Source organism: Muscardinus avellanarius (genome assembly GCF_963383645.1).
Source record: "Muscardinus avellanarius genome assembly, chromosome: 3".
Classification (NCBI taxonomy): domain Eukaryota; kingdom Metazoa; phylum Chordata; class Mammalia; order Rodentia; family Gliridae; genus Muscardinus; species Muscardinus avellanarius.
In genome coordinates this window covers 120,470,696-120,498,500 of record NC_137788.1, presented here as the reverse complement: position 1 = coordinate 120,498,500, position 27,805 = coordinate 120,470,696, and the positions used below count along the sequence as shown (strand labels likewise).

Genomic DNA, 27,805 nt, shown 5'->3' with positions numbered 1-27,805 from the left:
GTGTCCCCCAGGACTCAAGTCGAGTGAGGCTGCAGGTCTGGGGAAACAGCCCAGAGGCATCTTCCTGTCCCCTCCGAGCCTCTGCTCTGATGCAAGTCTCTTGAAGAAGCTGCCAGGAGAACTTTCTAGAGCCACATTCTACACTCACTGCGCCAACATCTCTTCTCTTTTTTCTTCCTGGGGGATTTTCTTCCGGGCAAAGAAGCCAAGCTGCAGAGGAAGAGATAAGAACCATCGCCAAATGCCCTGACGGGAGACCTCGCCAATGGCCCTGGCACATATCTGAGGCCTTCACTTTTGTTCTGCTTCCAAAAGCGGAATTTAATTTTGTTTTAATTGGCTTAACTTATTCAACCAAGGATCGGGGAGAACAGTGAAGGAGATCTGGGCATCGCACCCACAGCTGACCAGCCGCCGGCGCAAATCCCAATTACACCCAGGGCCCGTCAGCTCGTGGGCGCCGTGCCCCTCACTCCCGCATGCACTGCTCACCTTCCACAGACAGAAGACAAGGAGGGCCAGCAGGAGCAGCCCTCCCAGGGCGCTGCCCAGGAGGACCCACAGGGAGATGAGCGCCGGGCGGGTCTGAACCACCTCCAGCAGGCTCTGCGCAAGAACAGTTGTTGCTGTTGTTGGGGTTTCGTTCCATTTTTTGTTTTAGTTTTATTTTTGGTACTGGAGGTTGAACCCAGAGGTTTTCTACTTCTAGGCTATACCCCCAGCCCTAGTTTTCTTCTCTTTTCCTTCCTTCCTTCCTTTTTTGCTTTCTTCCCTTCTTTCTTTCTTTCTTTCTTTTTTTTTATTTTGGTACTGGGGATCAAACCCAGGGACATTCTCCCTCTGAGCTACATCCTCAGTTCTATTTAATTTTTATTTTGAGACAGGATTTCACTAGGTTGTTGAAAGTCTCACTTGCTGAGGCTGTCCTTGAAACTGTGATCCTCCTGTCTCAGCCTCCCAAGTACTGGGATTACAGGTATGTGCCACCACCCCCCAGCTTTATTTATTTATTTTGAAACAGAATCTTGCTGAGTTGCTGAGGGACCTTAGTAAATTTCTGAAGGTAGTCTTGAACCTGTGATCCTCCTATATCAGCCTCCCAAATACCGGGATTATAGGTGTGCACAACCAGGCCTGGTTACAATCAATTGTTTCTTTTCTTTCTTTCTTTCTTCCTTTTTTTTTTTTTTTTTTTGTGGTACTGGGGATTGACTGAACCCAAGGACATTCTACCTCTGAGCTACACTCCCAGTCCAATTTTATTTTAATTTATTTATTCACTACTTGCTGAGGCTGTCCTTGAACCTGAGATCCTCCTGTAGCAGCCTCTCCAGTACAGGGATTACAAGTGTACACAACCACACCTAGCTGGGATCAACCATTTCTACTCAGAGGAGAGAGCCGAGGCAGGAAGGGAGGCAGTGGAGCCCTGCCACTCTCCCTGTCACTTCCCACTCAGCTGGTCGGCTGCCTTTGTGCAGGCACCCTTACCCCACCTATCAACACTCCTGTCCTAGCTCTCGGCCCACCTCGCTCCAGCGGGGGGCTTCTGGCAGCTGTAGGACACTGTCCTTCTCCGTTCCCAGCTCGAAGGTGCTGACCACGGTCAGAGACTTGAACCTGGCCTGTGGAACAAGGGGATAGGAAGACATTGATGGTGAGCATCACCAGGCGATGAGACTGCGGGGCCCCAAGAGCAAAGCTGGAGCTCAGTGGCCAGCTTCTAGGGCCCCTGAGACCAGAAGAGGTTGAGGACCAATGGGAGAGCGAGGAAGGCAACAGATGCAAAGCCTCTGGGTTTTTATTTATTTTTGCACTGGAGATTGAACCCAGGGGCCTTCCACCTTGGAGCTGCGTCCCAGCCCTTTTAAAAAATAATAATAATAATAATAATTATTATTATTATTATTATTATTTTGGGGTGGTGCTGGGGTTCCTGGAAGCCCTTCTACCTCCGGGCTACACTCCCAGACCTATTTTATATTTTTATTTGGAAACAGGGTCTCCTAAGCCAGCGCACGCAGCTGGCCTTGAACCTGCGCGATCCTCCTGTCTCTGCCTCCCAAGCGCGGGGATTACAAGCATGTGCCACCACGCCTGGCTCCCTATTTTAATTTTTGAAACAGGGTCTCTTACACCAGTGCGGCTGGCTTCGAACCAGCATGATCCTCCTGTCTCCGCCTCCCAAGTACAGGGATTACAAGTGTGCGCCACCACGCCCGGCCCTATTTTATTATTTTTTATTTTTTCGGTACTAGAGATTGAACCCAGGGACATTCTACCTCTGAGCTACACTCCCAGCCCAATTTTTTTTTTTTTTTTTTGTGGGTCTGGGATGAAACCCAGGGGGCATTTGACCTCTAAGCTACATTCCCTGCCCTATTTTTTTTTTAATTCTTTATTTTGAAACAGGGTCTCACTAAGTTGCGGAGGGCCTCACTAAGTAGCTGAGGCTGTCTGCGAATGGCGATCCTCCAGTCTCAGCCTCCCAAATGCTGGGATTACAAGCGTGTGCCACCACGCCCAGCTTCTGATTTTTTATTTTTTTATTTTGAAACAGGGTCTCACTAAGTTGCAGAGGGCCTCACTAAGTAGCTGAGGCTCGCAGGGAACCCAGATCCTCCTGTCTCAACCTCCCAAGAACTGGATTACAAGTGTGCACCACAACGCCCAGCTTTATTTATTTATTTTTTGAAACAGTCTCACTAAGTTGCTGAGACTGGCCTGGAACCTATGATACTCCTGTCTCAGCCTTGCAAAAGCACTGGGATTACAGGCATGTACCATAGTATATTGTTATTTATTTTCATTATGTTATTTATTTATTTTATGGTATTGAGGATTGAACCCAGGGGCATTCTACCTCTGAGCTACACTTCAAGCTCTATTTTATTTATTTTTAAAAAGTTTGAAATAGGGTCTTGCTAAATTACAGAGGTTATTACTAAATTGCTAAGGCAGGCCAGGAACCTGTGATCCTTCTGTCTCAGCCTCTCAAGTCCTGGGATTACAAGCGTGCACCACCAGTGCACCACCACACCTGGCCTGCCTCCGGAGCTTTAAATGTGTTGTTTACCTGAAATGTATTCCACTCCCCTTTCATTTAGCTAATCTCTCTCTATTACACTGAGGTTTATCCTCTGGGAATTAGGGAAATCTTTCCCTGTAACTCACTATCTATGTAACTATGGATTGTTTTAAATGTCCCCTGAGCTTTCATGTGTTCAAATGTAATCACTGTTGTGAGATATTATTAAGGGGGTGGAGACTTTATCCAACTATGGTGTTTAGTTGGGGCCTTTGAGATATGGTTAGGACTAAAATCATCAGAATGGAGCCCCCATGATCGAATCCTGGTGGCTTTCTAAGAGGGAGAGAGACAAGATGTACAATGTGCCCCGCCGTGCTGTGATGCAGCCAGGAGGGCCCTCACCAGGGCTGAGCTGAGGCCAGTACCATGCCCCTGAGCCTCACTGAGCCGGCGATTACTCATGTGTCTTTGCCACTGAACTATCAGATCCTTGAGGTTAAGATCTGCATCTTACTGGCCTTTATGGCCCCAGGGCCTAGTCCTGGCATGGTGCCAAGTATGTAGAGGTTTCTTAAAAAACTTTTGTCAATGCCGGGCGTGATGGCGCACGCTTGTAATCCCTGCACTTGGGAGGCTGAGACAGGAGGATCGCGCAGGTTCGAAGCCAGCCTCAGCTACTGAGTGAGGCTCTCAGCAACTTAGTGAGACCCTGTTTCCAAATAAAATATAAAATGGGTCTGGGAGTATAGCCTGGAGGTAGAAAGCCTCAGGGTTCCACCTTCAGTACCACCAAAAAAACAAAAAACAAAAAAAACCCTTTTGTCAAAAGGGTGAAAAGATACCAAAGAAAGATAAAGAGAAAACTAGACTGGGAGAAGGGTGGTTTGTTAGACTTATCCCTAAAATATATGCCTACATCCCCAGGATCTGGTGTTACGCAAAGTAGGTGGTAAGTGGGAATATACAGTATAAACACCTAGTGCTAAGTAGCCACTTATAATTAATGTCACTGTGCTCAGGAACTCACACTGACTTCTGACCGCCCACCGTATTAAGTTCAAATAATCTCCCTAGCTTCAGAGACCTTTCATCATTCAGATCATTCTCATCTACACAATTTTTTTTGGGGGGGGAGTACTGAGGGTTGAACCCAGGAGCTGTCTGCGTCTGAGCTATACCTAAGACTTATTTTGTTTAATTTTGAAACAAGATCTTGATAAGTTGCTGAGGGCCTCGCTAAGTTTCTGAGGCTGGTCTTAAACTTGCGATCTTCCTGTCTCAACCCCCTAAGCACTGGGATTACAGGCATATACCGCATGCCTGGCTTCAACTATACAATGTACATCCCACCGTCCCGATACAAATCCTACATGTACCAGCAATATTTCATTCATTCATTTAATAAAAATTGAGTAATACCTATAATGAATTAGATATGATGCTAATATGGAATCTTTCATATCACAAGCACTTGATGGATTATTAACTAATTAAATTCAGATATCCTGTGATTGTTACTTGATTTAATTATTGGGAGGGTGTCAAACCCAGGAACACACTACTACTAAGCTAAAACTCCAGCCCTATTTATTTATTTATTTATTTACTTACTTACTTATTTCCTTAGACTGGGGATTAAACCCAGGACCATTCTGCTTCTGAGCTATACCCCCATTCCTGTTTTATTTAATTTTTTTTTTTCAATACTGGGGATTGAACACAGGGACCTTCTACCTCCAAGCTACACTCCCAGTCCTATTTTTTTTGGTGGTACTAGGGTTTCTGGAAGCCCTTCTACCTCCGGCTACACTCCCACAGGCTACACCCCCAGACCTATTTTTATACTTTTTTATGTGGAAACAGAGTCTCTTAAGCCATCATGACTGGCTTCGAACCTGTGCGATCCTCCTGTCTCTGCCTCCCAAGTGTGGGGATTACAAGTGTGCACCACCACGCCAGGCACTCCCAGTCCTATTTTTAATTCTTTATTTTGAAATAGGGCTCACTAAGTTGTGGAGGGCCTCGCTAAGCAGCTGAGGATAGCCGTGAACCCATGATACTTCTGTTTATTTTACATATGCTCTACCATGCCTGGTGAAAACAGGGTCTCAGTGGCTGAGGCTGGCTTAAAACCTATGATCCTCCTGTCTTGGTACTAAGATTATAGGTGTGTGCCACCATGACTGGCTTTCTTATTTTGAAAAAGGTTAAGCCAGGCATAAGGGCACACACCTATAATCCTCGTACTTGGGAGGCTAAGATAGGAAGGTCGCAAGTTCCAAGCTAGCCTCAGCCACTTAGTGAGGCTATCAGCAACTTAGCCAGCCCGTTTCCAAATAAAAATTAAATAGATCTGGGGGTGTAGTCTAGAAGTAGAAGTGCCATGGGTTCCATCTCCAATACCACACACAAAAAAAGAAAGAAAGAAAGAAAGAAAGAAAGAAAGGGAGGGAAGGGGAGAGAGAAAGAGAAGCTAAATTATTGAATGAGGCTGTTCTTGAACCTGAATTCCTCTGCCTCAGCCTCCCAAGTACTGAGATTACAGGCATATGCCACTGCACCCAGAATTTTAACTGATTATTAATACAGCAGTAAGAAAAGTAAAAGGATAATAACTAGGTTCTATTGAGTATTTCCCATATGTCCACCTCAGTACGCATTCTTTACAAAAACTCAAAGAAACAGGTTTTTTTTTTTTTTGGTGGTACTGGGGTTCCCGGAAGCCCTTCTACCTCCGGGCTACACTCCCAGACCTATTTTTACATTTTCATTTTGGAAACAGGGTCTCCTAAGCCAGCGCGCGCGGCTGGCTCCGAACCTGCGCGATCCTCCTGTCTCCGCCTCCCAAGCGCGGGGATTACAAGCGTGCGCCACCACGCCCGGCTTATCTTTCCCATTTTGAAGATTGAGCAAAAGAAGTTTAGCGAGATGAAATAACTTGCTCATAGTTAAATAGCTACTAAAACTTGAAACATGGGTCTGTCTACTTCTAAAACCTATATGAACGTTCCAGATGAAAACAGAAGGTGAGAAGTAAAAAAAAAAAAAAAATTTACCCTCCGGAAAAATTCATTATGAATCAGCCTCAGTAGTCCAACAGAGACCTCCGTCCCCTTTGCCAGCGGCCCAAGGTGGCAGCTCACGACCTGACACCAAGCATTGCTCCCATTCTACCGAGAGAGAGACCTGTCAGGACCTGGAGGCGAGGCCCCGCCTCCCAGGCGCTTCCCCTTCGCCCCGCCCCTCCCATCACCAGGCCGAGGCCCCGCCTCCCAGGCGCTTCCCCTTCGCCCCGCCCCTCCCATCACCAGGCCGAGGCCCCGCCTCCCAGGCGCTTCCCCTTCGCCCCTCCCATCACCAAGCCGCCAGCTCCCGGCTTCCCGCTCTGGGTCCTCTAGTGATTCATACCAGCCGGCTCGTGTGCTGAAGCTCCTCCGGATGCACAGGGGGTCCCGGGGGCTCGGTCAGGTTCTGCACTGTGCAGCTGGCCTGGAGGGAGAGCCAGTTGAGACCCTGCTGCTGCGGGAACAGAAGCACACTACCCATGCTCTTTTTTTTTTTTTTTTTTTGGAGGAGGGTAATGAGGATTGATCTCAGGCACATTGTACCTCGAAGCAGCACCTCCAGCCCTAGTCATTCATTCGTTCATTCATTCATTCATTCATTTTGTGGTACTGGAATGGAACCCAGGGGCATTCGACCTCCAAGCTACATCCCCAGCCCAATTTTTTATTCTTTATTTTGAAACAGGGTCTCATTGAGTTGCAAAGGGCCTAAGTAGCTGAGGCTGTCTACAGACCACGATCTTCCTGTCTTATCCTCTCAAATTCTGGGATTACAAGCGTGTGCCACCATGCTCAGCTGTCCTGTTTAATGTTTATTTTGAAAAAAGTTCTTGCTAGCCGGGCGTGGTGGCACACGCTTGTAATCCCCGCGCTTGGGAGGCGGAGACAGGAGGATCGCGCAGGTTCGAAGCCAGCCGCGCTGGTTTAAGAGACCCTGTTTCCAAATAAAAAGTATAAAATAGGTCTGGGAGTGTAGCCCATAGGTAGAAGGGCTTCCAGGAACCCCAGTACCACCACAAAAAAAAAAAAAGAAAGGTCTTGCTAAGCTGAGAGTGATGGTACACACTTGTAATCCTAGTACTTGAGAGGCTGAGACAGGAGGATCGCAGGTTTGAGGACAGCCTCAATAAGAAGTAAGACTCTCATCAATGTAGTGAGATCCTGTTTCAAAAAAAGAAAATTTGGCTGGTGGTGTAGTTCGGAGGTAGAATGCCTCTGGGTTCAAATCTCAGTATCACACACATACACACACACAAAGGTCTTGCTAAGTTGCCAAGGCTGGTCTTGAACCTGCGATCCTCTTGTCTTAGCCTCCCAAGAACTAAAATTGAAGATGTTCACCACCATGCCCAGCACTACCCACACTTTTAATGATCTTTCTAGAGCTGGGCGTGGTGGCGCACACCTGTAATCCTAGTACTTGAGAGGCTGAGACAAGGAGGATCACAGGTTCAAAGACAGCCTCAGCAAGTAGTGAGACTCTTATCAACCTAGCAAGACTGTATTTCCAAGTAAAAATAATATAGGAGGTCAGGCATGGTGGCACACGCTTGTAATTCCAGCATTTGGGAAACTAAGACAGGAGGATCGTGGTTCACAGACAGCCTCAGCTACTACTTAGTGAGACCCTTTAAAACTCAGTGAGACCCTGTTTCAAAACAAAGAATAAAAAAAATAGAGCTGGGGCCGGGTGTGGTGGCGCACGCTTGTAATCCCCGCGCTTGGGAGGTGGAGACAGGAGGATCGCACAGGTTCGAAGCCAGCCTCGTTGGCTTAAGAGACCCTGTTTCCAAATAAAAATATAAAAAAATAGGTCTGGGAGTGTAGCCCAGAGGTAGAATGGCTTCCAGGAACCCCAGTACCACCAATAAATAAATAAATAAATAAATAAATAAATAAATAAATAAATAGGGCTGGGGTGTAGCTCAGAGATAGAATGCCCCTGGGTTCCATCCCCAGTACTGCAAAATATTTTATTTTATTTTATTTTATTTTATTTTATTTTATTTTATTTTATTTTGGTGGTACTGGGGGTGGAACCCAGAGGCTTTCTACCTCCGGGCTATACTCCCAGACCCATTTTATATTTTATTTGGAAACAGGGTCTCACTGAGTTGCTGAGAGCCTCACTAATTAGCTGAGGCTGGCTTCAAACCTGTGCGATCCTCCTGTCTCAGCCTCCCAAGCACCGGGATTACAAGTGTGCACCACCACGCCCGGCTTCTGCAAAAGATTTAAAAAAGTAAATAAAATAAAATAGGGCTGGAGGTATAGATAGGAAGTAGAATGCCCCTGGGTTCAATGTCCATTGCCACAAAAAAAGGTCCTTCTATGTATAATCTATCTCTTCCTTCCCAGAGAAACCATACATGTAAAAGAAAGGCCCTCCAGGAAGAGGAGGTCTGAGAGCAGTGGGCCAGCACAGAGGCAGGTGGTGGGATGCCCAGCTTCGGGGAGTCCACTGCTCAAGACAGCAGGGTTCCACGCACTGCAACCCAGACTCACGTTGTTAGTGATGACTTGAGACAGCGACAGGAAATAATTGCCCCCGTGGGCTACGGCTGGAAGGAGGGCTGAGATGATGAGGCCGCTGACCACATAGCAGCCGAGGTTCTGAACCTGAGCGGAGGATTGGAAATGGGAAGACATGGGACGCAGAAGGTCCTTCCTCATCTCCCCCTTCACCCTGGGTACCGCTGAAATCCAAAAGATGCTCTTTTCCTCGTCCCACACCCTATCGTTCTCCCAACCCCGCCCCTGCCATGGTAAGACCCCTCCAGCTTCTCACCCTCAGGGTAGTTTTGAATTCAGGGCCAGGACCCACTTGGAGGGGCCGGTAGGGGTGAACCTCATAGCGGTGCAGGGTGGACTCACTGTGTGGACACCAAGTCAGGAGGTACAAGTCACAGCCATGCCACACACACAGGGTCACACGATCAGCACACAGGGGGTTTGGGGATGCCGTGGCCAGCACATGGATAGAGAGAGGAGTTAGATGTTAAGGAAAGAAAGAGAGCATGACAGGCTCGATTCAAACTTTATGACCACATCCCAGATCCCCTGAGCCCAGCGCCAGCGCAAAGCCTCCTGCCTAGGATAGTGGGAGGCTTAGAGAAGGCTCCTCAGGAGTGGGAGCGAGGACAGAAAGATTGAGTAGCCGCAAAGTTTGTGTTCTGGGACAGTGACGCACATGGAAGGAGAGGAAGAGACAATGTGATGGGTTGTCCGGAGCTGGGGCATACCTAGAGAACAGGAGGTGAGGCTCATAGCGGATGTGGGCGGAGATCTGAGCCGAGTTGTCTTGAAGGGTCTCCTTCCTTTCCAGGCTGCTGCTGTGGGGTCAGGGGACAGAGGCTCACAGCCCAATTTCTCCTCAGACCTCCAGGTGCAGTCTACCTTCCTGCTACACCCCCAGCCCTTTGAATTTTTTGTTTCGTTGTTGTGTGGTTTTGTCTGTTTGTTTTTGTGGTACTGGGGATTGAACCTGGGGCATTCTCCGAGCTACACCACCAACCCTCTTTTATTTTTTATTTGGAAACAGGGCTTTGCTAAGTTGCTGAGGCTCAAACCTACGCTCCACCTGTCTCAGTCTCCCAAGTACCGGGATCACAGGTGTGCACCACCACACTTGGCTTATTATAATGTATTGCTGAGTCTCGCTAGGTTGCTGAGGCTGTCCTTGAACCTGCGATCCTCCCATTTCAGCCTCCTAAGTACTGAGATTACGGACACTCCCCACCACACCTGCTCTTCTAGAAAATCGACATGATTCTTCTCCCAGCCCTCTAGTCAAGACCCAGTAGAAAAGGCTGGGCAGAAGCGCCCTTGTTCTCACCTGCTGGTAGTCAGCCTCACCCACACCTGGCTCAGGAGGAAAGAGCAGCTAAACTCAAACTCCAGCACAAAGGTCACCTGGGGGAGGGGACACGAGGTCCTAAACAAGCATGGAGGCAGGGGAGCCCCAACTCCCAGGCCACAGAAATCCAGGCCCCTGCTCCCTGGAGCCCCTTCCGCACCCTTGGCCCTAACTCACCTTGGCTCCAGTCTGGAAAACAGGGTGCCCCACACTGCAGAGCCGGGCATTAGGGGAAGGGGCTGCGCATTCCACCTTCAGCGGGCTGTCCCTCTGAGGGCAGAGGAATGGGGGTGCAGGCTAGAGCTGAAGCGGCTGCTGCTCTCCACCCCTGGCCTCTTACACACCAAGCCTTCCTGGAAAGAGCCTCGCAGCCCCAGCTAACACCCCAACTTCTGTCCCCCTCCAAGGGCACCTGAATAGTGAGGCTGGCCAGGTGGAGGTTTCTAGAGAAGCGCAGGCTTAGGCTGGTGTTGTAAGCATTTTCCTTCCTGTTCTCCAGAGTTGCTGATACCAGCACTTTTCGCCGGCCACCTCGAACCACGAATGGGGCCTTCCTGGGAGTGTGGATAAGGGAGAGACAGGAGTTGAAGAAATAGCAAAAGTGTCTTTTTTTTTTTTTTTTTGGTATTGAGTATTGAGGTTTGAACCCAGTGGTTCTAACTCTGAGCGACATCCCCACATCCCTAGCCCTATTTTACTTTTTATTTTGAAACAAGGTTTAGTGGGGCATGGTGGCGCACGCTTATAATCCCAGCATTCAAGAGGCAGAGGAATGCAGTTTGCAGATAGCCTCAGCTACTTAATGAGGCCCTCTGCAACTCAGTGAGACCCGGTTTCAAAATAAAGAATAAAAAATAGGGCAGGGGTTGTAGCTTGGAGTTCGAATGCCCCTGGGTTTCATTCCCAGACCCGCAAAATAAATAAATAAATAAACAAACAAACAAACAAAATAAAAAGACTAAAAAGTAGGATTGGGGGTGTAGCCCAGACATGCAATGCTCCTGGGTTCCATCCCCAATACCGCAAAACAAACAAACAAACAAACAAAAACAACAAAAAAACAAGGTCTAACTAAATTGCTGAGGCGGGCCTTGGACGTGATATCCTTCTGTCTCAGCCTCCCAAGTACTGGAATTACAGGTGTGCGCTACCACGCCTCGCAGCATCACTGTTGTTATCTGAAAGTCCCTTCTGGTCCCTCTCAGGTCACCCTGGCTTGCCAGTGTCCGTCCAACCTGGAGCCTTTGATGTCCATATTAGCTTGAAGCACCAGGTCTGTGACACATTCATTGTCAGGGCCACAGTCTTTGGAGAAGGGGACCTGGAAGAGAGAGAAGGGCCTGAGATGCCAGGAAGGCAGGGAGGAAGGATTGGAGCTGGGGGAAAGAGAGAAGAGGGGAGAGACTGATTAGAGGGGCCTAGGTCAGATCTCACCAGGGTCCAAGCCCCCCAGTGCCGGGACCCAGGGACAGGCAGGGCTCCACTGCTCACCAGCTTTCCGATGGAGGTGGGGGAACCTTCCTCCAGCACAGGCCCTGGCTTTGTGGTGTTGTCCAAGGCAAAGGTCACAGTCAAGGCCACCGGCCGAAGATAATCTGATGTGTCCTGAGGGAAACCAGAGCCGAGGATCCTGGGGAGCCAGAGTCAGGGTACAACCCAGGCCCTGGCAGCACTGCTAGCTGTGGAGCACGGCCCCAAGGCCTCATCGATATCATTAAACTGCATCCTTCTACAACGCCCATGATAACATCACCACCATCATTGTGTGATACTATTATTATTTTGGGGGGCTTGAACCTAGGAGTGTTCTACCTTCAAGCTACACCTCAGTCCTTATTTTGAAACAAGGTCTCCCTGAATTGCTGGGGACCTTGCTAAATTGCTGAGGGTGGCCTTGAACTTAAGATTCTCCTGTCCCAGCCTCCCAAGCACTGAGATTACAGGCATGCACCATCATGCCTGGCAATATAATTATCATCACCGCTTGCAGACAAGAAAACCAAGACTTTGAGGTTGACTGGCAGAGTTGGTGGTTGTAAACGGCAGCGCTAGGACTCACACGCAGCTCAGCCTGACCCCAGAGCCTGAACTGCCTTGCGTTCCTAGCTTGGCTCTGGCTGCTCCAGTTGAAATCGCCCTCCGGCCCAGCCTTCCCCTGGCCTCCAGCCCAGGCAAAGCTGCTCCCGTCCCTTCCTCACCAGCACGTGGAAGCGCAGCTGCTCACAGGTGACATTGCCCGCGCTGAGCTGGAGCTGCCGAGGGGCCAGCCTCTGGCCAGAGCCATCAAATGCCGCCCGGGGCCCAGCCATCCAGTCGTCCAGCGATGCTGTGAGCCGCAGGTCTGAACGGGAGGCAAGAGCGAGGGTGGACAGGAGTGTGGAGACCGAGGCCGCGCGGGCTGGGGCGGCCTCCCAGACACTCTCGTCACTCACAGAAGTGGGGGGCCCAGCGCCCCGGGGTGCGGGAGGTCACTCGGAAGCAAAGGGCTGCGGTCAGGCAGGCTGCCTCCTGGCCTCGCCGCTTACAGTCCCTCTGGACCACGCTGATGGCAGGGGGGGTGACGTCCAGGGATGGGGCCACGTGGACAATGGGCCTGGAGCTGCGAACAGCGGGAGAGAAATCCTAGCGGCAGGAGGCAAGTCCTCAGGGAGGTGCTACCTCAGTGTTGACCTGCCCGCGGCCCAAACAAAGAATGAGGGGCTGGAAGGCACACGTGATGCCCTTCCCTGAACCCCGCACACAGGTCAGATGATAGGCTCAATTCAAGAAGCACTGTGTCAAAACCTGTTCTTTTTTTTTTGGTGTTTTTTTTTGTTTGTTTTTTTGTTTTGTACTGGGGTCAGAACCCAGATATTGAAACAGGTTCTCGCTAGGTTGCCGAGAGCCTTGTTAAGTTGCGGAGGCTGTTCTTGATCCTGTGATCCTCCTGTGTCCGTCTCCCAAGTACTGGGATTACAGGTGTTAGACACCACACTCGACTTGAATGAAAACCTGTACATGGGTGACCCTGTGTGGTCCTTACAATAGACCTACAAGGTGGGTGCTATTAGTGTTTTCCTTCTGGAAACCAGGAATGAGCTGGGCATGTTGGTGGGCAACTGTGATTCCAGTACCTGGAAGATGAGGCAGAAGGATCACAGGGCTGAGGCCAGCCTCAGCAACTTAGTGAGACCCTGGCTCAAAATAAAAGATCAAAAGGGCTAGGGTGTAGCTTGGAGGTACATGGCCCCTGGAATCAGTCTCCAGTGCCACCCAAACAAACAAGACAAAAACAACGGGATCAAGTGACCAGGACACACAGATCGAGCCAGTGACCACAAAGCCCTTGCTATTTAGGGGGGCAAGGATTCTGGGGGTCGGATCCAGGGACATTTATTTTGCCTCTGAGCTACAGCCTTAGCTCTATTTTTTAATTTAAATTTAATTTAATTTTATTTTATTTTTGGTGGTACTGAGGATGGAACCCAGGGGCCTTCTACCTCCAGGATACACTCCCAGACCTACTTTATATTTTATTTGGAAACAGGGTCTCTTAAGCCAGATGAGGCTGGCTTCGAACCTGCGCGATCCTCCTGTCTCCGCCTCCCAGGCGCGGGGATTACAAGCGTGTGACACCACGCCCGGCTAATTTTTATTTTTAAAACAGAGTCTGACTAAGTTGCTACGGGACCTGCTAAATCACTGAGGCTAGCCTCAAACCAGCAATCCTCTTGTCTCAGCCTCCCAAGTACTGGGATTACAGACCCGGGCCACCACACCCGGCCAAGCCCTTGCTCTTAACACCTGTGCTGTGCTGCCCACTGCTACCTGGGCTGGGACTCCTCACCTCAGCAGGACGGCTGCCCCCTGGGCACCCACAGCCACATCTACCAAGTCATCTCCATCCAGGTCCAGCCGGCCATCCACACTTCGGCCAAAGTAGCTGAGGGCCTGTGGCATGGAGGTAGCCGCAATCCGCTGAGAGGGAGAAAGGGAGGCTGATGCAGGACTGCCAGGCGTGTGTGTGTGTGTGTGTGTGTGTGTGTGTGTGTGTGTGTGTGTGTCTGACTGGGATTGAACCCAGGGGCATTCTACCTCTGGGCTACACCCCAAGTTCTATTTTATTTTTTATTTTTGAAACAGTCTCATTAAGTTGCTGAGTCTAGCCAAGAGCCTATGATCCTCCTGTCTCAGCCTCCCAAGTATAGAGGTTACAGATGTATGCCACCACACCTGGCTCAGGCTTTTCTTTTCTTTTCTCTTTCCTTTTCTCTTTCTTTCTTTCTTTCTTTCTTTCTTTCTTTCTTTCTTTCTTTCCTTCTTTCGTGTGTGTGGTGCTAAGTATGAAACCCAGGGGTCTTTTACCTCTGGGCTATACTCCCAGACCTATTTCTATTTTCTATTTTATTTGGAAACAGGGTCTCACTAAGTTGCTGAGAGCCTCACTAAGTAGCTGAGGCTGGCTTCGAACCTGTGCGATCCTCCTGTCTCAGCCTCCCAAGTATGTGCGCCACCATGCCCTGCCTCACTCAGGTTTTTTCTAATACCCCCATCAGGCAAGGGAATAAGAAAAACTTGCCTGGGTTCAGGAGTCCCTTCTTCAGCAACCTTCTCCCTACCACCTCTCTTTCTTGCCTGCTAATGAAAGCACTTGTTCGGCTTGTGTCTCAAACCAAGAAGACCATGGATAAGCCAAGAGCATACTTTTCCTTGTTTTTATTTATTTATTTATTTTTCCATTTATTTATTTTTTGTGGTACTGGGGATCGAACCCAGAGGTATTCTACCTCCAAGCTACACCCCACTCATCTCTATTTTTTGTTTTGAAACAGGGTCTTGCTAGATTGCTGAGAGTCTCACTAAGCTATTGAGGCAGTCTTGAACCTGCGAGCCTCCTGTCTCAGCCTCCCAGATACTAGGATTACCGGCATGCACTGCCATACTTGGCTTCCTTCCCTTTCTTTCTTTTCTTTTCTTTTCTTTTCTTTTTTTTAAAATCTGGGGATGGAACCCAGAGGCATTTGACCTCCAAGCTACACCCCCTGCCCAATTCTTTATTCTTTATTTTGAAACAGGGTCTCACTGAGTTGCAGAGGGCCTCACTAAGTAGCTGAGGCTGTCTGCGAACCGCGATCCTCAGGTCTCAGCCTCCCAAATGCTGGGATTACAAGCGTGCGCCACCACGCCCGGCTCTCCCCTCCCTTTCTTAACACTGTGCCCTGCTCTATCTGGACACTCCTCACCTGGGCAGGATGGGGCCTGACTCCGCTCTGGGTTCCATGATACAAGTATAGTGCTCCCCGGTGTCCGTCCTCCAGAGGTGCTCCCACGGCCACATCAGCAAAGCCATCTTGGTTCAGATCAGGAAGAGCACCCATGGCAAAGCCAAACCGAGCATCCTGGGGAGGATCTGGCTGGAGCACTCCTTGGAATGTCAGCAAAGACTGCTAGCAGGTGCAAGGAGGAGACAGAGGACGCTGACTCGGGAGCCCCAGTCTCTTAGCAAGCACCCACATCTATGTCCCTTCCCTCCACCCCCTGACAAGTTCTAGGGGGTCCCAGCAAGTCTCACCTGGCCCACCAGATACACATACACACGTCCCGTCTCCTTGTTCTGGGGCCCCAGGAACATGGGGGCAGCCACAAGTAAGACATCCGTCACGCCGTCCCTATCTGTGTCCAGTGGGCACAGCTCACTGCCAAAGTAGGAGCCAATCTGGCAATGATGACCCCAGAGAAGAGAGAAGGTGACTGTGGGCAAGGGGACTCGGCGGGACACACTCACCAGCCTGCCCATCACATCCCTGACAGGCTCTGCTGACCACAATTCGGTGCAAACTTTTCTGGCCTCTCTCTGGCTCCTGCTCACTCCTCCCCCTCAGCCTGGGAGTCCCTGGGGACTCCGCGTCCCACCCAGCGCTTGGTACCCTACCTGCTCCCCCAAGAGGCTGTGAGCGACTCGCACAGCCCCATCTTTCTTAAGCTGGAAGGCGATGACTTTTCCTCGATGTTGAAACCTTGGAGCCCCAGAAAGAAAGAGGCGGCGTCCAGCCCGCAGAAGCATGGAGGAAACCGAGTAACCTGGAAGTGGGTAAAGAATGGGGTGGCACATGCCTGCACTTAGGAGGTGAGGCCAGCCTTGGCAACTTAGCCAGGCCCTGTCTCCAAATAAAAAGGGGCTGGGGGCGCGGCCTGCAGGTAGAACACCCCGGGCTCAATCCCTAGCACCTCCCAAAAAGGAATCAGGAGTAAAAGGGAAAGGAAGATGGGGTCAGAAGAGGGGTCCCCCAAAAGCACTGAGGAGCCCCAAGGGAGCCATAGATCAGTGAGAGACTGCGGGGGGAGGGTGGCCTTCTGTCCCTCACAGGGAGGCGGCCCTCTGCAGCTCCGTACTACTCACCCAGGTAGGCCGCGTGGTTCTGCAGTGCTGGGGGAAACTCATCTTCCAGGGCCATCCGAGAGGGGAACAGGCGGTGATCACCCTCAAGCCACAGCACGGAGCCCCCCCAGTCATAGGCCCCCACCATCCCAAAGAGAATCCCGTCCTGTGGGGCAGAAGCAGGCAGGGTCATGGAGAACACAGCACGAAATAAGGAGAAAAGCCTCCCCGGGAGCGAGGTGGTCACCATTGACTGAGGGTGTGCTGAGGTCTGTTAGAAAGGCCTGGGAGGTCAGCATGGAGTTTGCCTAAAGGAGGAATCTGCAAACCTGGCATGGTGGTGCACACCTGTAATCCCAGCACTTGGGAGGCTGAGACAGGAGGTGGGCAGGTTTGCAGCCAGCCTCAGCAACGTAGTGAGGCCCTCCGTAACTTAGCAAGTTTTCAAATAAAAAAAAATAAAATAGGGTTGGGGGTGTAGCTCAGAGGTAGAATGCCCCTGAGTTCAATTCCTAGCACCAAAAATAAAGTAAAATAAAATAAAATAAAATGGAGGAATCTGCAAAGGCCCTGGGGTCGAAGTTGTCCAAGTCAGAGGGTGGAGAGAGTCAGGAAGGGCTCAGAGTCTGTCCAACCTTTAGCCGATGAGCGGAGAAGCCAATCTGAGACATTTCCAGCCCAAAGGAGCTTTCATTTTCTCCGTGGGACCCTGGGACATGAGAAAAGAGCGAAGCAGTATCAGGGGAAGCATGTCTCCCTCTGACCTACTGAACTCACTCTGACCCCAGCTCACACCTAGAATTCCCACCCTTCCCTTCATTTCTCCAGGGTCATGGTTACCCTCGAGGCCAAAAATGCGGTCTCCCAGAGCATCCACGATGTCGGTGAGCGCAGCCTCATCTGTGACATTGAAGAAGAACCGCTCATCGGGATCGCTGGCGATGCTTCGGATTTCCCAGAGGAAGGAGCTGGGGTCTCGCTGCCGCCGGAGGTAGTGACCCAGGACCTGCGGTCAAGAGATCCAGACGGGGTCTGCTAGCAGTGCTGACACGGAACAGAGCCAGCCCGGGGAAGGAAGGGAAACATGGCTGAAGCCGAGGATGTACTTAATATTGTGTGTGTGTGTGTGTGTGTGTGTGTGTGTGTGTGTGTGTGTTACTGGGAATTGAACCCAGGAGCATTCTTCCTCTAAGCTACACCTCTAGCCCTATTTGTTTTTTATTAATTAATTAATTAATTAATTAATTTATTTGTGTGTGTGTGTGGTACTGAGGGTGGAGCCCAGGGGCTTTCTACGTCCGGGCTATACTCCCAGACCTATTTTCTATTTTATTTGAAAACAGGGTCTCACTAAGATGCTGACAGCCTCACTCAGTAGCTGAGGCTGGCTTCGAACCTGTGCGATCCCCGTCTCAGCCTCCCAAGTGCGGGGATTACAAGCGTGCGCCACCATGCCCAGCTTTTATTTATATTTTGAGACAGGGTCTCACTGAGTTGTGGAGGGCCTCGAACCTGCGGTCCTCCTGTCTCAGCCTCCCAAATCCTGGGATTTACAGGCATGCACCGCCATACCAACTTTATTATTCCTATTTTTTTTCTCAATTTTTAGTGTATTAGGAATTGAATCCAGAGGCATTCTACCTTTGAGGTACACCCCCAGCCCAATTTTATTTCTTATTTGGAAACAGAGTCTTGCTAGCTTGAGAATCTCACTACTTGCTGAGGCTGTCCTTGAACCTGTGATTCCCCTGTTTCAGCCTCCTGAATCCTGGGATTACAAGTGTGCACCGCCACGCCTGGCTTCTATTCCCATTCTCTTCAACTTCCCAGTCCTCAAAGTCTTCCCCTGCCAGACCCTCTAGATCCAGAGTCATCTCTCACCGCAATGCCGTAGCGCGTCACCCTCCCGGCCTCACAGGCCTGCAGTGCCGCAGGAAGCTCCTCTCCATCATGTGATTCTCCGTCTGTGACAACCACCAGGAGCCTGGCAGCCTCTGGCCGGCCGCCCCGGGACTGACTGAACCCTTCTGTGCTGAGAAGAGGAGAAAAGAATGAGGTATGGTCAGATGTATAAACACACACACACACACACACACACACACACACACACACACACACGGTTGTGGTTTTTGAGTTTTTTGGGGGGTGTTTTTTGCAGAACTAGCAATTGAACCCAGGGGTATTCTACCTCTCGGCTACACCCCCAGCCCTATCTATCCTTCCTTCCTTCCTTCCTTCCTTCCTTCCTTCCTTCTTTCGTTATTTTTTACGATACCAGGGATGGAACCCAGGGACATTCTACCTTAGAGCTACACCCCCAGTCCTATTTTTTATTCTTTATTTTGAAACAGGGTCTCATTAAGTTACAGAGGACCTCACTAAGTAGCCAAGGCTGGCTATGAACCTGGATCCTCCTGTCTCAGCCTCCCAAATGCTGCGATTACAAGCGTGCACCACCACACGCTCACTCTTATTCTTTATGTTGAAACAGGGTCTCACTAAGTTGTGGAGGGCCTAAGTAGCTGAGGGTGACCTTGAACCTGCTGTCCTCCTGTCTCAGCCTCCTAAGTACTGGTATTATAAGTGTGTGCCACCACACCCAGCTGGGTTTTTTGTTGTTGTTGTTGTTGTTTGTTTTGTTTGTTTTGTACCAGGATTGAACTGAGGGGTATTCTATTTCTGATCTATACCCCTAGTCCTTTAAAAAATTTTGTTCTAGGCCGGGCGTGGTGGTGCACGCTTGTAATCCCTGTGCTTGGGAGGCTGAGACAGGAGGATCACAAGGGTTCGAAGCCAGCCTCAGCTATGTAGTGAGGCTTTCAGCAACTTAGTGAGACCCTGTTCCCAAATAAAATATAAAAAAGGTCTGGGAGTATAGCCTGGAGGTAGAAAGCCTCTGGGTTCCTCCCCCAGTACCACCAAAAAATAATAATAATAATAATTAATAAATAATAAAAAATTTTGTTCTTATTTTTAAATAATGTCTTGCTAAATTGATAAGTGTTTTACTAAATTGCTGGGGCTGGCCTTGAATCTGCAATCCTCCTGTCTCAGCCTCTCAAGTACTGGAATTACAGGCCTTTACCACCATGCCCAACTTATACAGGATTTAACACTATCATCAGTTTACTGAGATTGATATCTTTCCTTTTAGGCCATTTCCTAACAGTGTTTAAAATGGAGACAAAGGGCCAGGCGTGGTGGCGCACGCTTGTAATCCCAGCGCTTGGGAGGCTGAGACAGGAGGATCGCACAGGTTCGAAGCCAGCCTCAGCTACTTAGCGAGGCTCTCAGCAACCTAGTGAGACCCTGTTTCCAAATAAAATATAAAATAGGTCTGGGAGTATAGCCGGGAGGTATAAAAGCTCCTGGGTTCCACCTCCAGTACCACAAATAAAATAAAAATAAAATAAAATGGAGACATAGATTTAGAGCTCAACTGTTTGAATGCCACAGAATGTATAGATTAGTTTATCATTAGAACCAATAAGCACAGAATTTATTCAACAAATACTATATTTGGGGAGCTAAATATTAAGGGAAAGTATAATAGAGGAGAATGGTCAAATCAGGGAAGTCTTTCCAGAGACGAGTTTTGAATCATGTTTGGAAAGAAGACTAGGATATGAATGAGGAAGAACCTGAGGTCCAGGATCAAAGTATGCACGGAGGGATGGAGAAAGACAGGGCTCTGTGTGCAGAGATGAAGAACAGACATGGCGCAGGCGTGGCGCCGCACTCCTGTGACCCCAGAGCTTGGGAGGCTGAGGCAGAAGGATTGCAGTTTCAAGGCCAGTCTCAGGAATTTAGCAAGGCTCTCAACAACTTAGCAAGACCCTGTTTCCAAATAAAAAATAAAATAGGGCTGGGGGTGTAGCATAGAGGTAGAATGCCCCTGGGTTCAATCCCCAGCAACACACACACATACACACACACACAAAAATAAATAAATAAGCCAGGCGTGGGGGCGCACGCTTGTAATCCCAGCATCTGGGAGGCTGAGACCAGAGGATCGCGGTTCATGGTCAGCATCAGCTATTTAATGACGCCCTTTGCAACTCAGTTAGATCCTGTTTCAAAATAAAAAATAAAAAATGGGGCTGGGGGCGTAGCTCGGAGGAAGAATGCCCCTGGGTTCCATCCCCAGTACCACAAAATAATAAATAAATAAATAAATAAATAAATAAATAAATAAATAGAAATGCAGCTGGGGCAGAGGGGAAATGACAGCCAACTTAGGCTCCCTCCATGTGCCACCAGTATGCAGGGAAAGCCAAGCATGCAAGGCATCTTGGGATGAGCACACTCTACTGCAAACCCTCCACCCTCTGCACTCCAGCCTCCTGCTGCCTCGGTGCCTCACCAGGCCACCATTATGGCTTGGGCGGTCTTCGTTTCTCGGCCCTCCCGCCGGCTGAGGTTCCTGGCAGCTCTCACCACTTCTTCCTTGGTGCGGAAATCTCCCAGGGACCACTCATGGACAGGGCTCTCTCCGTACTGCACCAGCCCCACCTGAGAGCAAAGTATGCGCCCGAGTGGAAGGTGTGAGGGAGGAGGATGGGGAGAGGAAAGGAAGGGAGAGGGAGGTAAACACCTGATACCACTGAAGACACCACCTCACACTCGTCTCTCCCCTTCCAGGCCTCCATATTGCCTTCTCTTACCTGGATCTGCTCTGGATCAATAAACAGCCTCCCTACCAGCCTCCGTAGGAAAGTCTGAACTTCAGACCAGGGGTAGATGCTGTTGGAGCCGTCCAGGACAATGACGACATCCATGTACGTGGGGCAGCCTGGGAGGAGGGGGAGGGTGGTGGGAAAAAGAGACGGGAGGATTCTGGGTTGGGGTCAACAAGGGAAGAGGTCACAGGAGGACACCTTCAATTCAAACATTTATCAAGCACTTCTGACATGCAAGGGAAATACTGTGCCAAGCCGTGGGCAAGCGTAGAAATGAGTAAAACGAAGGTGGGCATGTATACAATTTACTACACAAAGAAGGAAGTAAAGCCAGGTGTGGTGGCACACGCTTAGAATCCCAGTACTTGGGAGACTGAGACAGGAAGCTTGCAGGTTCAAAGCCACCCTTAGCAACTTAGTGATGTTCTCAGCCACCTAGTAAGACCCTGTTTCCAAATAAGAAAAAAAAGGGCTGGGCATGGTGGCGCACGCTTGTAATCCCAGCGCTTGGGAGGTGGAGACAGGAGGATTGCGTAGATTCAAAGCCAGCCGCGCTGGCTTAAGAGACCCTGTTTCCAAAAAAAAAAAAAGGTCTGGGGGTGTAGCCCAGAGGTAGAAGGGCTTCCAGGAACCCCAGTACCACCAAATAAGAAAAAAAAAACTTGAGCTGGGCATGGTGGCCATGCTCGTAATCCCAGTACTTGGAAGGCTGAGACAGGAGGATTGCAGTTTCTCAGTCAACCTTAGCTATTTAGTGAGGCCCTCTGCAACTTGCAAAATAAAGAATAAAAAAATAGAGCTAGGGGTGTAACTTCAAGGCAGAATGCCCCTGAGTTTAATCACCATTATCATTTTTTAAAAAATTAGGCTGGAGGTGGACCTTGGAGGTAGAATGCCTCTGGGTTCAATCCCTAGCACAAAAGAAAAGAAAAAACAAAAATAAGTCAGTAAATATTGGGTAGAAATCTACCACACTATGGGAGAATGAAGAGAACACCCCCATCACACACACTGTTGGGAACCGAACCCAGGACTCTCTCTGCTCAGCACAGGCTTTAACACTGAGCTACATCTCCAGCCCCAGAGGGTTGATTCCAATGGTGGAGAATCAAAAGAGGGAGCGAATGAGAAGGGTTTTTGGTGTGTGTGTGTGTGTGTGTGTGTGTGTGTGTGTGTGTGTTGCTGAGGATGGAACTTAAGGACATTATAGTCTGAGCTACACCCCTGGCTCTATTTTATTTTTACTTTGAAACAGGGTCTCACTAGGTTGATGAGAGTCTCACTACTTATTAAGGCTTCCCTCAAACTTGCAATTCTCCTGTCTCAGCATCCTAAGTATTGGAGGTGTGTACCACCATCCCTGGCTCTTAGAGGCACTTTATTTTTTAATTATTTTATTTATTTATTTTTGCGGGTCTGGGGATGGAACCCAGGGGCATTCAACCTGCAAGCTACCCCCCCACCCTATTTTTTATTCTTTATTTTGAAACAGGGTCTAACTAAGTTGCCAAGGGCCTCACTAAGTAGCTGAGACTGTCCACGAACCTCAGTCCTCCGGTCTCAGCCTCCCGAATGCTGGGATTACAAGCGTGCGCCACCACGCCCGGCTTTTAGAGGCACTTTAAATAAAGAAAAATAAAGGTGTGAAAATACATGACAGCTGGGCCTGGTGGCGCACGCTTGTAATCCCAGCATTCCGGAGGCTGAGACTGGAGGATCGAGGTTCAGGACAGCCTCAGCTACTTAGTGAGGCCCTTTGCAACTCAGTGAGACCCTGCTTCAAAATAAAGAGTAAAACTAGGACTGGGGGTGTAGCTCGGAGGTCGAAGGCCCCTGGGTTCCATTCCCAATACCTGAAAAACAACAACAACAACAACAACAACAAAGCTGACACAGAGTGGTGAGGTGGATCTCTGGCTGAGCGAGGCCCAGGGTGTGCAGGATGCATTGGGTGTTTGAAATTGGTTAGACAAGATCATGAAATCTTGATGCTCTGGTACAAAATCCGGATTCTAATCTCTTAGGAAACATGGAGCTTTTGCAGGTGCTTTTGGTAACAATGAGGGCTAGCCATGCAAGCCCTCCGCCAGGCTCCATACCGTCTTGCCCCATCTTTATCCCACCCAGCGCCCCTGCCTGGGAACTAAGTCCTTCAGTTAGTTGACTTGGTGCTCTGGCTCACGTTGGGCGGTGGGTGCCAGGCTTCCCTGCGGCCGGAACGAAGCATCAACCAGGGCACAAATTCCTGAACTGAAGACAGAGCTGCCACAGGCACGAGACCAGAGAGGGGCGCAGGCCTGGGGATGGGGGAAGAAGACGCCCTTGGAACATGCTCCCAGCCCCAGGCGCCATGGAGACCACTCCCTGGGATGCCCTCACTTTGCTTCCTAGGGCTTTAAACTCCTCCACCCTCCCACCCCACCTGTTTCCCTCAGCACACTGTGCTCTTTGGGACCTTCTCCTCTGCTCACCATGAACCCCCCATCACCATCCGTCTCCAGCAGAGACATCCCCAGGTGCATATTCACAGCAGGATGAGATGAATTGCCCAGCGGGTAGTCACCTGGTTGGAAGGGAGTGGAAAAGAACGAGATCAAGGGGTCACAGATGGGGTGCTTGAGTTCAGAAGGGGACAGGGAGCCTATGGGTCATGGAGGTTGTAGAAACTAATGCTTAAGGGGTCAACACGACTCAGGGTATCAAAGTCAGGTATTAGAAGGGAAGGGTCAGGCACCCTCTTACCCAAGTGGCCCTTGGCACATGGGGCGTTGTGGGGGTCCCCTATAGGGCAGCGGTAAACGTCCCCTCTCCTGTCGCCTGAAGGCCCATCCCAGGGGGCGCCCACCAGCATCCTGGAAAGAGAAAGTGAATATAAGCATAGGGTGAACATGACCTTCACACAGGCCAGAGGGAAAGTACTGCAGGTCACAAGTCTAGAGCCCCAGTCTCCAAAAAAACCAGATGGGAGCAGGGTGTGGCGGTGCATGTTTGTAATGCCAATACTTGGGAGGCTGAGACAGGAGTTAGCACAGGTTCGAGGACAGCCTCATCAAGTAGTGAGACTCTCAGCAACCTAGTGAGACCCTGCTTCAAAAGATAAAAATAAGAGCCAGGCGTGGTGGCGCACGCTTGTAATCCCAGCATTCGGGAGGCTGAGATTGGAGGACCGTGGTTTAGCGGACAGCCTCAGCTACTTAGTGAAGCCCTCTGCAACTTAGTGAGACCCTGTTTCAAAATAAAGAATAAAAAATAGGGCAGGGGTGTAGCTCGATGGTCAAATACCCCTGGGTTCCATCCCCAGACCCACAAAAAAAAAAAAAAAAGATAAAAGTAAGCCAGGCGTAGTGGTGCACGCTTGTAATCCTAGTACTTAGGAGGCTGAGACAGAAGGATCAAAGGTATGGAACCAGCCTCAGCAGCTTAGTGCGGCTCTCAGTAACTTAGTGAGACCCTGTTTCCAAATAAAGTATAAAATAGGTCTGGAGGTGTAGCTTGGAGGTAGAAAGCCCCTAGGTTCCATCCCTAGGACAACACACACACACACACACACACACACACACACACACACACACACACATAAAAGTAAACCGGCATGGTGGCACATGGTTGTAATCCCAGTACTTGGGAGGCTGAGACGGAAGGATCGCAGGTTTGTGGCCAGCCTCAGCAACTTGTGAGGCCCTCGGTAACCTAGTAAGACCCTGTTTCAAAATAAAGAATGAAGCCGGGCATGGTGGCGCACGCTTTTAATCCCTGCACTTGGGAGGCTGAGACAGGAGGATCACACAGGTTCGAAGCCAGCCTCAGCTACTTAGTGAGGCTCTCAGCAACTTAGTGAGACCCTGTTTCCAAATAAAGTATAAAATAGGTCTAGGAGTATAGCCTGGAGGTAGAAAAGCCCCTGGGTTCAACCCCCAGTACCACCAAAAATTAATAAAAATAAAGAATGAAAAAAAGATCTGGGAGTGGAGCTCAGAGGTAGAAGGTCCCTGGGTTCTATTCCCACTACCAACATAAAAAATAAATAAATAAATAAATAAATAAATAAATAAGGCTGTGAGCTCAGAGATAGAATGCCCCTGGGTTCATTCCCCAGCAACACACACACACACACACACACACACACACACACACACACACACACGTTCAGAGGCCCAGCTCTTTTGCCTCTCCTCGGTCAGCAGCACCACAGTGTGAAAACCCCATGGCCCTCTGGTTTCCTCTCACCATCGCTGTCCACCTCCAACATGTTGTAAGACACTGTATCCAAATTCAGCTTCTGGTGGCCCTGCAAACAGGCGTGGGTGATGCACATCCAGGTTAAAGGGGGAGCCAGGACCTGGGGGCCAGGACCATAAGGTTAGCGTGAAATGGTCAGTCCATGAATGACTGCAGTGGTAGAGATGTCAAGGCAAATGTGTGTGGTGGTGCACGCTTGTAATCCCAATACTTGGGAGGCAGAGAGGGGCCTTACAGGCTCAAAGCCAGCCTCAGCAGCTTACTGAAGCTCTCAGCTACTTAGTGAGAGCCTGTTTCTTTCTTTCTTTTTCTTTTGCAGTCCTGGGGATTGAACCCAGGGACATTCTACCTCCAAGCTATACCCCCAGCCTTGTTTTTTATTATTAATTTTGAAACAGGGTCTCACCAAGTTGTTGAGGGCCTCCCAGCAGCTGAAGCTAGTCTCGAACCTGAGGTCCTCTTGTGTTAGCCTCCCAAGTACTGGGATTGAAAGTGTGCACCACCATGCCTGGCTGATGTGGTGGTGGTGCACGCTTATAATATTCTAGTCATAGTAATCCACACCTGCAATCTCAGTACTTGAGAGACTACAGGAGGATCACAGGGTTGAGATCAGCCTTAGCAACTTAGCAAGACCCTGTTTCAAAATAAAAAATAGAGCTGAGCATGGTGGCACATGCTTGTAATCCCAGTACTTGGGAGGCTGAGACAGGAGGATCGTGCAGGCTCGAGGCCAGCCTCAGCAGTTTAGTGAGGCTCTCAGCAACTTAGCCAGACCCTGTTTCCAAATAAAATATAAAATGGGGGCTGAGGGTGTGGCCCAGAGGTAGAATGCCCCTGGGTTCTATCCCCAGTACCTACACACACACACACACACACACACACACACACACACACACACACCTGGGTTGAGGGTGAGCTGGGAGGTCCAATGCCCCTGAGTTCAAGTCCCAGTACCACAAAATACATAAATAAATAAAGGGTTGGGGGTATAGTTCAGAGGTAGACTGCCCTTGGGTTCAATCACAAAACAAACAAATAAATAAATAAATATAAAAATAACTGGACTTGTAGCTTGGAGGTAGAACACCCCTGGGTTCAATCCCTAGTCCTTCTGCAAAATTAAAATTTGAGCCCTTCTGCCTGCTTCTTCCTCATCAGTTCTCCTAGACTGTGTCAATGTCATAGACTCAGAGCCGCCAACAAGATGATCCCTTCCTGTGTCTGGGTCCTGTGGCCCTCTGCCATGACGATGCACAGCTGAATTTCCATTCCTACTCCTGAAATCTCATTCGCAGACATGTCTGGAAAGGTCAAGTTACTCTTTTCCACATCATTCCTCCTACATATCCTCCTCTCAAAACCATGAGGGCTAAAAGAGCGAGAGGGCCAGTCTACAACCCCAGCATAACCAGGCCTTCCAAAAACCCCTTCAGAAGGAAAGCAAGTGTGTGTCTGCGGCTCTCCCCGTCTCTTCTTGATCCACAGTGCCGTGGTCACACTCTCGCTTTTTCTCCAACGTCTAAGTCTCTGGTTGACTCCAGCCCTGGAAACCTCAGTGGTAATTAAGCGGGTGGGGCGCCTGCCCACACACACAGCCATCCATCCTTGCCAAGGGTCCCATCACCCCAGTTTCCCACAGTCTGCTTCATTTCCATCTCGCCCCGTCTCCCAACTGCCCCTTGCCCACCTTCCTGGTCCCCTCAAACTCTGGCCCCTCCAGTGGTCCCCCAATCCTGTCCTGCCTCGATTCTCCTTCTGACCCCAATTCCCTTAAAATCAGAGAGCTGGTATTTTAGGAAACAAAGATTATAGGGCACTGGCAAGGAAAAATTCCGGACCTCTGGCCCCTCCCATATTTCTCTTCCCAACTGTTTCTTGCTTTTTCAAGCAACCCTGCCTCAAGCTCCCACGACCACCACCACCACCACCAATAGCTATAGTTCCAACCCGAAACTGTGCTTACTTTCAGAGAGGTGTTTTGTATGGGAGCCTTTCTGCATCCAGGAAACTGGCAGGGCTGGATAGCCAGGAACTGTAGCCCATTGGCTAGAGAAACTCAGAGTTCTGACCACACAGTAAGGCAGTTATGCCTCAAGCCCAGGTGCTACCAAGGGTAGGGAGAAGTAGGGAGGGAGATAACAACAAGAAGCAGACTCGCCACGTGGAAGGTCACATCGTGTTTCTTTTCTGTCTCCTCACACCCACAGGGCTTAGGACAGAGGTTTTAGATAATGAGGTACAAACTTCATGCCAGGTCCTAGGCAGCCTCACCCCCCCTGCCATGCGGGAACTGACTGTGCGCAGACACATGAACTATAGATTCAGTACTAACCTCCTACTCTAACTCCCAATGATTTTAACCCCAATGGTCCCAATCCCAATCAATCCACCTATCTTCCACTCCCACCAGAAACCAAGAAGTTAACCTTCCTCACCTGTCAGGAACATCAGGGGCAAGAACAGGTGAGGGAGGAGGAGGCCCTCCATGCCGGCCGATGCGTCCCGTCAGAAGTGCTCTGTGCCCGTGTCTCTGTCCTTTTCTGTTTTCTTTACTTTCCCTCCCATCCTGCCCCC

General features: G+C 49.7%; 1 protein-coding gene across 4 annotated transcripts; it reads right to left on the bottom strand.

Moving 5' to 3' along the window:
- Positions 1–144: 144 nt before the first annotated feature.
- On the bottom strand, positions 145–27,718 carry ITGA10 (integrin subunit alpha 10; the record flags this gene model as incomplete). Of its 4 annotated transcripts, none has more annotated exons than XM_080692921.1 (30): positions 145–210; positions 493–606; positions 1,530–1,625; positions 6,088–6,201; positions 6,440–6,520; positions 8,602–8,715; positions 8,885–8,969; positions 9,339–9,428; positions 9,932–10,008; positions 10,130–10,222; positions 10,365–10,506; positions 11,188–11,273; positions 11,444–11,557; positions 12,151–12,293; positions 12,385–12,551; positions 13,779–13,909; positions 15,175–15,378; positions 15,504–15,647; positions 15,864–16,012; positions 16,332–16,476; positions 16,946–17,019; positions 17,151–17,316; positions 18,192–18,342; positions 20,674–20,822; positions 20,975–21,102; positions 23,172–23,286; positions 23,461–23,552; positions 23,732–23,841; positions 25,217–25,328; positions 27,658–27,718. In XM_080692921.1, the coding sequence occupies 30 exons, from the start codon at positions 27,716–27,718 to the stop codon at positions 145–147; spliced, it is 3,513 nt and encodes a 1,170-aa protein (XP_080549047.1). The 4 variants fall into 4 exon arrangements, with proteins under 4 accessions (XP_080549047.1, XP_080549048.1, XP_080549050.1 ...); XM_080692922.1 differs by having other exon boundaries at positions 27,667–27,718; XM_080692924.1 differs by lacking the exons at positions 23,172–23,286; positions 23,461–23,552; positions 23,732–23,841; positions 25,217–25,328 and having other exon boundaries at positions 27,667–27,718.
- Between the last annotated feature and the right edge of the window lie 87 nt (positions 27,719–27,805).